At 36.2% G+C, this 13,894-nt stretch overlaps 1 protein-coding gene across 4 annotated transcripts in view; it reads left to right on the top strand.

Annotated features, from left to right (window-relative positions):
- Positions 1 to 1,211: 1,211 nt before the first annotated feature.
- The window catches only part of tmem131l (transmembrane 131 like), a 72,998-nt gene continuing 60,315 nt past the window's right edge, over positions 1,212 to 13,894 (top strand). For 2 of the 4 annotated variants that reach the window (XM_089132302.1, XM_089132301.1), the window contains exons 1-3: positions 1,212 to 1,404; positions 2,082 to 2,149; positions 12,308 to 12,348. In XM_089132302.1, coding sequence (XP_088988428.1) covers positions 1,296 to 1,404; positions 2,082 to 2,149; positions 12,308 to 12,348 — 218 coding nt within the window. In that variant the 5' untranslated portion in view covers positions 1,212 to 1,295. The remainder of the gene's footprint in view (positions 1,405 to 2,081; positions 2,150 to 12,307; positions 12,349 to 13,894) is intronic. The other 2 variants (XM_089132300.1, XM_039693906.2) reach the window with 1 other exon arrangement.

Genomic DNA, 13,894 nt, shown 5'->3' with positions numbered 1-13,894 from the left:
TTTGTAATGTCCTATATCCATTTGCAACATCTACTTCTATTTGCTACACTTAAATGCATGAAAACACTACAAACACACACACAGAGAAAGAGAGAGAAATTGATATCTGTACCAGTAGTTTCTAAGTTTGTTGAAAATAATTAATGCTTGTTCATTTCAACAGTGTTATGTTGAAGTACAGTTTAAAATATGAGAGCTGCTTTGTGAATTGGTGTAATCATTTAAAATAACCTTTATTAATCAATACATTGTTAATAGAACAATTATACACAAACAAGGTCCATAAAAAGCTTTAGTCGATTAGTTAAATCGGTGGAGGAAAATTCTTGATTGATTGCATACTTCTTTGCTTTTCTTGTTGAATGCCTCAGAAATACATGTACTTAGTGTTTTTTTTTTCAATGTGTATTTTTTATTATTTTTTATTATTATTTTTTTCAATTATTTATTTTAGGTTTTTTTTCAAAGACAAAAATATTGGATGTTTTAAGGGTTTATATTTGTAAACAAGTTTTATTAATCCATAATTATGTACATTTAAACCGAAAACCAAGGCTGAGTATTGTATTTAGGTGTAGATCTGCTCCAGCGATTATATTGCACTTGTAAGGAATGGTTCACTAATATATATCATAAGAAAAAAAGAAACATGTTTTGGTAAATCATAATTATGACATAAATAGAATTATGATATACAACGTCAACATTATGATGTCCCAATTTTTACTTTTTAGGACATAAATGTTACTTTAGAATTTTCTTCATATGACTGTATGTAATAATTTTGACTTTGATGTTTGTGTATAAATTGGTTGTCAATTTTTTTTTTTCAATGACCAAAATATTGGATATCTCAAGTGTTAATGACCTTCCATTTATTTGTGAATGTTATAAAAATATAGCAATGTGATTTAAACAGTATAACTGTACCCCTAAACTGTCGCAGTGTCAGTCAGTCAACGGTCAGCTCGGGGTTTGTTTTCCCCCGACTGAATATTTTCAAACAGCGTTTGTCTGTCTGTTGGGGCAGTGTGAACATGACAGATATTCTTCATAAAGTACTAAATCCAACGGAAAACTTGTTTGTTGGCGTGTGTGTGCCGTGTGAAATGTGAATTGGTCAGTAGACTGTAGTAGAGAGTAACTTAGATGGTTGATTCGCTTGCAGTGTAGCTGGCTTGTCTGGCTGTAGTGGGCGACACTTTCACACTCGCTTAGGTACTGTTGAGAAAGGAGGGAGGGTGTGAGTGAGAGAAAGAGAAAGAAGTGAAGCCAGGGAGCTCAACACAGCCAGCATGGCGAGCCAAAGGGACTTCACACACAGAACAACATGGATTAATGTCCTTCTACGACTCCTACAGCTGATATTGCCGTACATTCAACACGGAGAATCTCAGTTTCAAGGTGAGGGAGACAGAATCGTCTTATTTAGTTTGTTCACGAATGCAACGCGAGTGTGAAAATGTCGGAGGAACTGCCGAGGGCTGATTTGACAAGTATTCAAGTGCACTCGTTATGCTATAAGGACACAGTATTCACCCGAAAGCTGATCTATTGTATTCTAGTTTCATTCGTCTCTCTATCTGCATAAGGATTTATCTTTTGATACAAATCTGAAGACAGACTGCTTTAAGCGTTTTTGGCCAGTTATTGGTTTCGTTCGATTTCCTGTGTTAATGCGATATGCTACAAGCTCATCTGCATAGCTGTTATTCAGTGCAGTCTATGGGAACTAAGCGTGTATTCGATGTTCGCTGAAGAAAACACAAGCTACGAACAGTATTAATGCACATTTAGATGTGTTTCCAGCGGCATGTAACGTAATGTGGATTGTTGTCATGGTGTGAGCTCTGGACTAAAATAGCTTGTCCGTTCAATTGCACGTCTTTGTCATCCTCGCCAGTTCATATGCTGCTTACTGTTCAACTACTGCAAACCAAACATTAGATAACTCATGATAAGACCAGCACTAGTGTCAATTTCGGATTTCCTGTATGTTTGTGTAGAGACAGGAATTGGCCTGGTGTTTCTTGATCTGCTCGCTTGACGTTCTATATGTTTGTTATCCCTTCTTTCTGAAGCTCTGACTCAGATGCCCAGCGTGGTTGAAGTTTGGCAGGAGGACGCAGACTTCTTCATGCCATCGCAGGTATGTGAGCTGTTTAAAAGAGAAAATGACGTCATACGCTGGACGTTTTTATTACAGTGCAACTTCACTTCATTGTGACCCGAAAGCACGTGCAAGACATGGTGCATTGTAATGTTGTTACATTTTCAAAGGTGGCAAAAAAAAAAAAAAATCTAAATAACTTTCTTTGTTCATTTGGATTTTTCTATATGTTTAGTGTCTATTGATTTTTGCAGTGCTTATATGGGCAATGCGATTGTTTATTTAGCTTGGTGAAATGCGTTTCCATGTGGAGGCGGGAACTGGGAGGCATCTTTCTGTTAGGACTCTTGGATCCTGAAAGAACACAATACATTCATTTTTACACAGTCTCGTGTTTTCGTCTGAAATAACATACAGGCATTAATTCCAGCAGCATATATATTACGAAATCTTTTATGTGATTTTTAAATTATTAAATGGAATTTTTTTTATTCGTATAGTTCACTCAGAAATTAAAATGTTTTGACTTACTTTTGACTTACTGTTGAACTGTTTCACCGACTATTAACTTCCATTGTATGGACAAAAACGCCTAGACATTTCTCAAATTATCTTCTTGAGGGTGAATAAATGACAAGATTTTTCATTTTGTGGTGAACTATCCCTTTTAAAGGGAAATGTCAAGCAAAAATGAAATGGCTTTACTACAAATAAAAACAAAAAACTTTGGTTGTTGTAGTTAAATCATGGTAACCATAAAATTATGGTTTTGCTACACTAACCATAATTTAACCATGTTATTTGTAATTAATCCACCAAAAAAAAAAAAATGTGGTTACTATTTTTAGAACTGAGGAAAAAGAAAACTTTAAATTTTTTGGTATTATCCCTTTTAAGTTAATGTCTTCGCATTGTCATGACATTTGTTTGACCACATTGAATGGTGAATGTTTTGTCTGTTTATGAGTCAGAATTTTAATAGTTAATTAAAACCATGTACTAAAATAACAAACTAAAACAGAAGTAGAAATTCATAAAAACTGGACATTTTGTTTAGGGAAACTGAAAATGATAGGCTGAAAAATTTCGGGTTTTGGTTCAGAATGGACCAAATTGGGTCATTTCGGTGCTTTTTTTTAATTTAATTTTTAAAGCAAAAATACTAAAAATGAAAAAAAAAATCGAAAATATATAATAAACAAATACTAAAATGTTATTAAAATTACAATAGTGTCTAAATGATACTCGTATAAGATTTCTGAGATCCGCACTTCAAATTGTGGTTAAGCCGGTTGTATGAGATGCAATAAAACGCCATACTTTCCCTCCCTGTGATTAAAAAAAGTTATTAGAAAGTAAGAGTTTGATTGCCAGGTATGATCTTACATAAATTTGCGTTTGCTAGATGCTTCCTGTTCACAGAGGAATAATAATAGCAGTTAGACAGAATAATGAAATAACATATCTAGGTCTATTGAAAAACATCTGTACAGAAGAGTTGCTGTGATATGCAGAAGAGGTAATGCATTGGTCGTATGATTAAATATCAATATGAATGAATATATTGATAATAGAGCTATGCAAAACTGGATGCCATTGGCATTTTAGCCCAACATCTTTCATAGTTATAAAAGTGTGCTGTTTCTGGTGGTGGTGGATTTATATTTATTGATTTATTTATTTATTATCACGATCAGGCGCACAGGACTGATTAAAGATTATTTTTATCATGTTTCCTTTTGGGCAGGAAGCTAAAGCCACACAAACATGCACAGAGACTCTTGCTGCTTCAGGTTGACAGACAATTTGCCATTTTTGTGGTTAAAAGGTTACGCAAGAGACCTGTCTTATGGCTTGAGAATGGTTACAATTGAAGTGGATGGAAAAATCTATTTATAGTTCTCGATTTGTTTGAAGGGTCTTAGTTTGTTGCTTGACAGTACTAGTGGAGGTGGATGCAATGTTATATCAAGCTGTACTGCATGTAATCTTTATGTAGTAGGGCTGTCAAAAATAGCGTGTTCATTTCTGTGATATTTAATGTCTTCAAATTTTTTAATGTAATTAAATCAAAATCAGTTGTTTTCATGACATCCGGCTTCCGCGCCACAGTATGAACAGAACAGACTATCTGGTTCCACTCACCAGTCCCGGAAAGCGAGAGAGTGCAGCTGACAGAGGATGGGATTTGAATTCTCTTTTGCTTTAAGTTCTTCTTATCATGCTTGAATGGACAAAAACACACAAAATTATGTAAAAATTATGTTCTGAGGAGTGAGGAAGTATTTTTGGGGGATTTAAATTATATTTATGTACCTGTCCTGAAAATGAAATTTTTAAACTGTTGAAATCTTGAATGCTTTAGAGCACTGAATTAAAGGTGCACTGTGTAATTTTTCTAGTGGGATCTAGGGGTGAAGTTGTGAATTGCAACCAGCTGAAGTTATGGTGGCTGACGTAAGATGTTGTCATCTGAGACAGCAGAGAGTAGCCAGTTAAGCAATGAGGTTTCTTTACAAAGATAAATTAAGAAATTAGGTTTAGGCCTACCTAATTATTCAGTAAAATGATATGCTTCTTTGCGCGAAGAACAACATAGTGACGAAATGCGTTTGTCTGTTTAGGGCTTCTGTAGAAACGTCGGTAGTAATGTTGGTGTATTTAAATTAGGGATGTCCCGATCCGATACTCAGGATCGGTATCGGCTCCGATACTGCCATTTTTGCCGGATTGGGTATCGATCAGACGAGGCTGATTCAAATCCGATATTGTGTGTATACTATTCTGTGTTATTGTTAAGCCCCACAAAAGGCACAAAAACTTTCTAAAGTACCAAAAAGTTTTTGTGCACGGTATTATAAGTGTTCTGAAGCCATTATGTGAGAGAGAAATGAATATTTAAGTCATTAAATTCAAGAGAATTTAATTTGTCAAAGATGGAACTATCTTCAAGATGATTTAATGTTAATATTATACTTGATCTGTAGGTAAAGGTCTATGTTTTCGCATAAAACAACATTATCTTGCTGGACTTTATTGCTGTAACTTAATCGTGCTACTCTCTACCGGGTGTCGGACACTGTCGGTTTGATCACAACACTAGAGTCAGAGCACTATAATTGTTCTTCTCTCGCACAGTAACTGAAATTTAAAACTGTTAAAAGAAAAGGCTCAATAAACTCACTAATCTAGTTTATAATAGCATTTTTGTCATAGATTACAACATAACAAAGTAAAAGTACACCTTGTGTCCCTGACAGGAAAATACCCTGCTGCGCGATGTGACATTAGGCGCGGCGTCAATTATGTCATACTACACTGTAGAATTGTGCGAAAATATAACGATATTCGAAAAAGCTATTTATGATCCCAACCTAAATTTGATTAACGGCGATATTTTTTTTTATCGCCCGATAAAAGTCTCACGTTAACGCAGCACATTAATGGCAATAACGACCCAGCACTCATTTTTTTGTCTGTAAAAAATCCTCAGATGATGCAAAAAACATAATTTTTCTTCATTGGAGTATTTTTAGGCCAGAGGCTAAAGACTACACTCAGTAGTAGGGGCTGTCCTGCATGTTTTCAACCCTCCCATCAAGGGTGGGATCTCACTCACAGAATGTACACATAGTGTCAGCCATCTTTTTTTTTAAAGCTAAGCTAGCAGGCTCTTGGTCTGTGGAGAAAGCTGAGTAGTAGGGGTTAGCATCCTCTTTTTCCCGAACATTTATGGCCGTTGATGTCTGGGATTCAGCTTTTGCTTTCTGCAGTCACCATTCATTGTTTACATGCACACCTTTTGTTTCAATCTAACTGAATTCATTCCGATTGGTGAATCTGAATGTAGTGTTTACATGAACGCTAAACAAGTAATCACGGTTAATGTGCATTTTAACATTGCTGAGAAAATTCCCGCTCCTCCGTGAGAGATACAAGACCGGTGTGTCTCACAGGTAGGGCTGCACGTTTTAAATTTTTTCATTAACCGTTAACCGAGGCCCTTAACGGTTAATAATCGGTTACCCATAGTATGCGCGCCGCAACCTTGAGATACAGAGTTAATTTTTAACACCTTTAATAACTGGTTGGACCCCATTTGAAACGAAATTAATTTATAGAAATAAAACGCAGTGGTAAGTTCAGAGCAGTTAAAGTAGGCGCGTTTCCATCACCCTTTAAACTAAAATTGCCAATTGAAAATACGCACATTGGCAACACGTCCATTTCGCAAAAACTCTGTGTCCGCAAATAATAATAATAATCATCATTATTGTAACATTTTATAGGCTGCATATGTAGAAGACGCTTTTATCCAAAAAAGGAACAAAGCACAAATATAAACACAATATTTTTACGCATATCCAGTGTGTGTGCTTAGTGTGGAGGCTGCGAGACGCCCATGTGAACACTTGCAGTTTCATTGCAGTTCTTTCAGTGGAAACAACTTTAAAATACTCTTTCATTTCTGGTCATACAGAAAATAATAATAAAATTTTCGCAAATACATTTATTTGCGTAAACTCACAATAACAAGAAAACTTTGTGCTTTAACAAACAGGCACACTTCATGATCTCCGTGAACTGAAGCGCGAGAACTGAAAGAGCCACCGCATTCGAATTTCCTCTTTTTAAATTTGACATGTAAAGCTTTAGTCTGAGTAGACTAAAGCTTTAAATGTCCAATTTAAAACAAACAAATTCGAATCAAAAGCCAATATCTTCCGACTATGTAATTATGTAGCCTAGCTAATTATGTATTTCTCTCTAAAGGTGCATCCGGGGATGGAGATTTGTTTTTAGCAGAAACTGATTTAGAAAACAATAGTTTATTAATAAACAATTAATGCCTCGTTATTTTATATAATTTTTTATTATCAGACACATTTATTATATCTTATAAATCATCTATAAATCCCCTTTCTGTAGGCTGTGAATACGGCTCTTCTCATTCAGCACTGCGGGGAAAAATATAATTTCCAGGTTCTAATTTGGCCTCAGAAAACCAGTAAAATCTTTTTTTTTCCATATTCATTTGTCAAATATTTTAAATGTTTAAAGGGGCAAAAAATCAAACAAATATCAGAAAATTCAGCGATATATAGCCTATATATTTTTGCGCAGCATTTGACGTAGTCCTACAGTTCAAATGAACATTTTGGTGTTCAACTCTGCATTTTACAAAATACAACAACCGTTCATTTTTCGTTTTGCAATTAGGCCTACGGATTAAATAAGGGGAAACGAATGAACACAAAAGTAGACCGTTTGGACATAATACGAGGCAGAGTTCTTTTTTAAAATTCATAAAAGATACAAGGAATAGCCTACTAGACAAAACCTCAAAGAAAAATGCCACAATCAAGACCGCGGAGCAGAAATGAGGGAGAAACACACAGAAACTCTGTGACTTTCCCTGCCATTAATGCTTGGATGACACACCACGTCTCCTTCCATAAATAATAATAATGTCTAGTGCGGTGGCTGTGATATACCAACGTCCGTTGCCATTACTTTTGGAATGGCTTATCGCGAAAGGAAAAAAAAAATGTTTTAGTCGCATAACACCGTTAATAGAAACGCTGTCATTTCACAATATTTTTTTTTATCGACAATCAGAAAAAAAAAACGCAAAGGTTTTGTGCAAATATGTATTGACGCCACTATGTATTGACGCAAATATGTATTGACGCCGAGCAAAAAGGTTTCACTCGATTATGCAATTTTAAACGGTTAATCGTAGTGATGCACGATATATCGGCCACCGATATAACATCGGCCGCCGATATAACATCGGCCGCTGATATAACATCGGCCGATTTGGTCAATTTTTTACACATCGGTATCGTTCCGATGTCAAAATAGGGCCGATGTGAACAGGCCGATGATCATTCCCTGTGTATTTGACGTGCGTGTAGGTGTGAGTGTGGGGGCGGGTATGTTTGTTTTTGCACGCGTATTAAAAGCGCAAGTGCGTTTAAACATCAAGCGCACGAAGACTGGAACTGGTGAGCTGTTTTCTGCCAGCCTTATGCATATTTTTGTCCCGCCAAAGCCATATTTGACCGGTAAGTGATGTAGATGAGTGACTGCTGCGCTTGTTTAACTGAGGGAACAAGAGAGAGTGAAAGCACCGGTCACGCGCGCCGTCTTCAAAATGTCTTTCGCTTGTTTAACTAAGGGAACAAGAGAGAGTGAAAGCACCGATCACCCGCGCCGTCTTCAAAATGTCTTGCTCTCTCTCTCTCTCTCTCTCTCTCTCCCTCCCGCATGTTTATGAATTGAGTTGACTGAATATCTTTGAGAATACACGATGGTAAAAGGTCGGAAGACCGAAGTTTTTTTTCTTCTGAACTACTGGTTGTGAATTGTGAAACCACACTTTCAATAAACCAAAAAAAATCTATCTGTTGATGAAATGTTTTCTGTGTCGACTGTCGAGACCATAGACTGTAAAAATAGGTCGAGACAAATCTCGTGCGATGTTCTAAACTGCCTGGATAATCACAACGTGTGCCGTGGTTCCGTTAATGACACGTCCGATTCGCGAACTAATGACCCCTTTGAACCGATTCACTTTAATGAATGGTTAAAACAACTGATCTGTCCAACACTGAGCTCAAGAGACATAAATCGGAAACACTTTACAATAAGGTTCCATTTATTAAAGTGTACATTAAATGTACACTTTAATAAATGGAACCTTATTGTAAAGTGTAAGGTTAATAGATTAATAGAATGTTAACAAATTTTGTTAACATTCTATTAATATTAGTTTCTATGCGGATTTACTCCATGACAAAACTACCCCAGTCATTCTAGAATGATTCATTCTTTCCAAATAGAGCAATTCAAGTAATCTGGTGAAATTGTTTTTATATCACAATATATATCGCAGGAAAATAAAATATCACAATGTCATTTTTTACCAATATCGTGCAGCCCTAATCCTCGCTATGTGTTTTCTATACAGGGATATCAACATCTGTAAATATCGGTATCGGCCATAACAGCAATGTTAATATCGGTTATCGGTATCGGCCACAAATTTTCACATCGGTGCATCACTAAATCGGTTAACCAGTTAACCATGGACACCCCTACTCACAGGTGTCGCTCATCATTGGTAATCACGCCACCGGCCTTGCGCCGTTCTCCCGCGGCCCTCACTCGTCCCGCTCGCCACAGTAAACATGATGAATGGTGACTGTAGAACACAAGCTGAATCCCAGACATTTTGGGCGACCTCGAAACACATTTTTAGGCAGACTCATCATGGAGACTCACTAGTAGTCTAGACTACTGCGCTCTGTTACCGGTAGGTGTGGCCTCCTAGGGCAGTGAAGCAAGCGCATTTTTGGAGTTGTTGTCTTTCATCCATATAAGCCAAAAATACATTTTCTGGCTTTTCTCAGTCCAGAAAGATCCAAATTCAAAAATAATTTCACATTTCTTCTACATAAATGACCCATTTTAAATACACATTCATCTCTCCAGAGGTGAAGTATCCCTTTATTTAGGTCTTTATACACCACTGAAAATGTAGTTATGTATATGATATTGCATTTCTGTCAACAGATCCTCCTAAATATTTCACAGTGCACCTTTGAGTTTGGTCTCTTTTCAAAGACTATTGCTGAGGTGAAAAGTTTAAAAAAATAAACTTAATTAAAAAAAGTTTTTGAAAAATTGCATATATAATATAATTTTTTATATAAAAAATATATAAATATATATATATATATATATATATATTTTCCAAAACACTTTTTTTTCTCAAATATTGTTGAGCTGTGTGTGTAAATGTGCTTTATTTTAGTTAAAATATGTTAGATTTAATAATACTATGTTGGAATTATATTTTGGGTTTGTTCTAGCATGACTGTTGTGTCCTATATGATTTGCTCATTCATTAAAAATCTGGATCAATTAAATGAAATTAAAATTAATTAAGGTCACATTCACAAACAGCTTTATGTTTAAAAAAACACATTGTCTGCTTGACAACCAGTTAAAAGCAGAGCCATAAATAGAGTTTGATTCATTTGTAGTCATTATAGATGGCAAGAGTGATTGAGTAGACCTGCAGCATTCCATGTAAAGAGAACCACCCTCACCCGATGATGAATGGATGCTGCATTTGCTCAGTGCATTCTAATACTTACATTCTAAGTACTACACTAAAACTCTACACATTCACTGTATGTTTTCTATTTTGAGGAAGACTCCATACCCTGCAATGCATTTTCATCCAATCATTGTAAAATGTGTATTTACCAGTCATCTGACACCAGGCAACCAAGTGGCCCTACTACACCTAGTATGCCTGGAGAGCTAAAGTTAGTTCCTATGGATACCCTGCTGTAACACTCGTCAGTCATGGTTTCAATGCTCTCAGTAAGATGGCTGTTTCAGAAGATTGCCTATGATGTGCTACTGGTAGTTTATGCAATAGTATGGTTATGTGTCAAAGTCATACACTGTTCCCTTTAAGTAGTGGTGCTTTCAAAATAAGGTCAGCTCAAGTATACTTGTGCTCTGAATATACTGGTTTCTGTTTCCAGTTTTATGTTATTTAGGCAACATTTTTATTTGCAATGCTACAGTAAGTGAAGGAATGTTATACATGTCTTATTTATTGCATTTTTTCATAATTTGCACTACTCAAGTCTTCATTTATTCGATGAAACATACAGTAAAAACAGTAATATGGTGAAATATTAGTTTTCAATTTCAATATATTTTAAAATTTATTTTATTGCTGTGATGGCAGCCATTACTCCAGTCTTAAAGGGTTATTCTCTCACCCTCAAGCTAACCTAGTGTGTATATGACTTTCTTCTTTCAGCCAAATACAATCGGAGTTACATTAAAAAATATCCTGTTATCCTAAAAAGTATCCTATTTTGCTCTATCCTCTGTGCTTATGTGGTATGTGGTCCAAATCCGATATGTATCCGATCTTTTGAAATGCGACTTCAATCTGAACGGCCAGGTCACATATATCTGACACGCACGTCATTGCACGCACCTGTAGCTATAGCAAATACTAACTCCAACGCATTTCTGCACTGTTATGGGCCGCTGCAGACGTGTCTCTTCCCCAGTGTTGTGCCTGAAAGCGTTCAATGAACGATAGTGCATGAATGCGTTCATATTTTGGGCGAACGTGACAGTTCATGTTCGCCCAAAATAAACGTACTGTATTACTGCCTGATGAACATTACTGTGAACACGTTCATTCTGGTGTCTGTGAACGTGCGCTCTCTGTCAGTTTAACTTCGTACAGTAGGGTGCCAGATTTCTATAGAGCCTTCCAGGCGAAAACCTGGCTAAAACACATGTAAACATGCCTTAAAATGTAGCGAAAAAACACCCAATCTGGCAACACCAGCCACCAGTGTTGCACCACGGCCGCCGGCGACAAAGCAAGGAGCGCAGAGGACGCGCACTAGCCTATCAATTAAACGGGTTTTATGACGATGTCGGTGAGGATCGGAAAAATCGATAAAATAATTGTTGTCTGTGTATGGGCTGTGGCAATAATAATAATAATAATAAAACAAAAGCTCGCAACATATGGAAAAAAAGAACTATGAATTCCGGAAACAACAAGTGACGTCGTTGACCACTCTTCTGCGCATGCAGGTCACTCCTGGGTCAGTTCACGTTCACACAGGAGACCACAAAAGGTCGCATTTAATTGGAAATGTGAACGGCCTTGCAAAAAAATTGAATTTTTAAAAAAAATCGGAATTGAGCATTAAGCCCTGCAGTGTGAACGTAGCCTAAGATAATTCTCATTTTTGGGTGAGCTAACCCTTTAAGTGTCACATGATCCTTCAGAATCATTCTAATATGCTGATTGCTAGATCACTTCTTATTATTATTATCAGTTGTGCTTCTTAATTTATTTTTTTTACTGTGATTCTGTGCTTTTTATACCTTTCTTGTTGGATGGAAAAAAATGAAAAGACCAGTATATATTTGAAAACTTTTGTAAAATTAGAAAATGTTTTCACTTTTGGATCAGTTTTATGCTTCTTTTCTGGAAGAGGTGTTTTTTTCTTCCTCAAATAAATAATACAATCATACTGACCCCAAACTTTTAAACCTCAGAATATATATTTTTTAAATTATAGCTATGTAATATACGGTTATGTAATCTATATAACAAATATATTTTTTCCCTTCCAGGCAGAGGAGCAGCACAGTGAGAATGTTCCTCGAGAGGAGAGGTGAGAATCTCTCTTTACCACAAACCCCTTTGTGACTTTAATACAGTAGCCTATTTGCATTTTTATTTTTATTTTTTTAGTCTTTGCTTCTGGTATGGTTAGTACAAATATGTTGATGTTAAACCCACAATTTGTTGTATTTAACATAGTTTTTAAAATTCTCATGTCCAAAACTCGAAGAACAAAAGTTTTAGGCTACCGTTTTAGCATCACTTATGTACATCCCCTAAACATTTAGGACAGCAGCTTTCTGTTCACTTTACATTTGCATTCATGTGGCTGGCATGACCTAAGATCAACACACACTGTTTTATTAACTGCATTTCAATAGACAGATATGAGCACAGTACGTATGTAGACAAAGTGGTAGTGGTTGTTTCAGATCCTATAAGTGGTCAGAGCTATAATAATATCTATGTGGGCAGCGTGCTTGTCCAAATAAACACAGCGTTTATAGTTAACACATTTTATTTGGTGCACAACCAGGTTTCACACAACCACCACGGTTAAAGCAACCCGTGCATGCGCTAACCTTTTTCGCACCCGGAAGCACCTTATGTCGAAGTAAATAGTGTAGAAGCACCTTGTGTCGAAGTGAATACTGTAGAAGCACCTTGTGTCAAAGTGTATTGTGTAGAGGGGAAATGACATGTTAACACAGCGCTTCGCCTCCGACAAATGGGAGCGCTTCAGACAAAATGAGTTGACTCACTTTGGGCTTGTGGTCAATTCAAGATCCTATTTCCTTTTGTCTTGTGTCTTGTCACTTCCTGCTTCTGCTGTCCTTTTATAATAAATCCATAAATGCAAAACATATATAACTTAAAAAAAGATTGGTCTTCCACCATTTTGTTTAAGTAAGGAACTGTAACGCAAGCAAAGTATAGAGTGCCACAAGGCTCTATAAATGGTCCTTTGTTGTTTCCTTGAATATGCTTCTACATACATCTACAAACATCAGGAAACGTAATTGTTTTTCTTTTATATTCTGATGAGATCTATATTTCCCCCATACAAGATGAAAGGTGGGAGAAAATAGAAGCAAATTATTAAATCATGTGACAATGATTTTTTTGCCAGATGTAAATTTGGTAAATGTGTTTCCATTGTAGTTCATGTGCATGACTTAAAGAATAAAAAAACGATGGTCTACAAGCAGGCATGTATACATTTTGCTGCTCAGTTTGCATTTTGGAAGTAGTATTTGCATCTTGATGTTCCTATCCAACATTTATTTCTGCAATATCCCAACATTCATTCAAATGGATGGAAGTCTGGCTAGTACTTAGAAGTGTCTCATTCCCTCACTTACCCAAGCCTCATTCCTTCGCTTATTTGGGGGTTTGACTGTCACTAAATGCAGTTCAGATGATGAATGATTCATGAATTGGTTGCTTGAATTCTGCAGGAGAAGAAGTTAGTTGTATGAAAAACATGATTTGTGGACTCCAAGCCTTTGGTATTTATTTTGATAAGATTTATAACTATCATAAACTGTGGATTATTTGTGTATTTGAACATATTTAAAGAATACTTAAAGCATCTG

This window comes from Pimephales promelas, chromosome 6, assembly GCF_988280905.1.
Source record: "Pimephales promelas chromosome 6, fPimPro1.hap1.1, whole genome shotgun sequence".
NCBI classification, from domain to species: Eukaryota; Metazoa; Chordata; class Actinopteri; order Cypriniformes; family Leuciscidae; genus Pimephales; species Pimephales promelas.
This window is presented reverse-complemented; position numbering and strand designations above follow the sequence as displayed.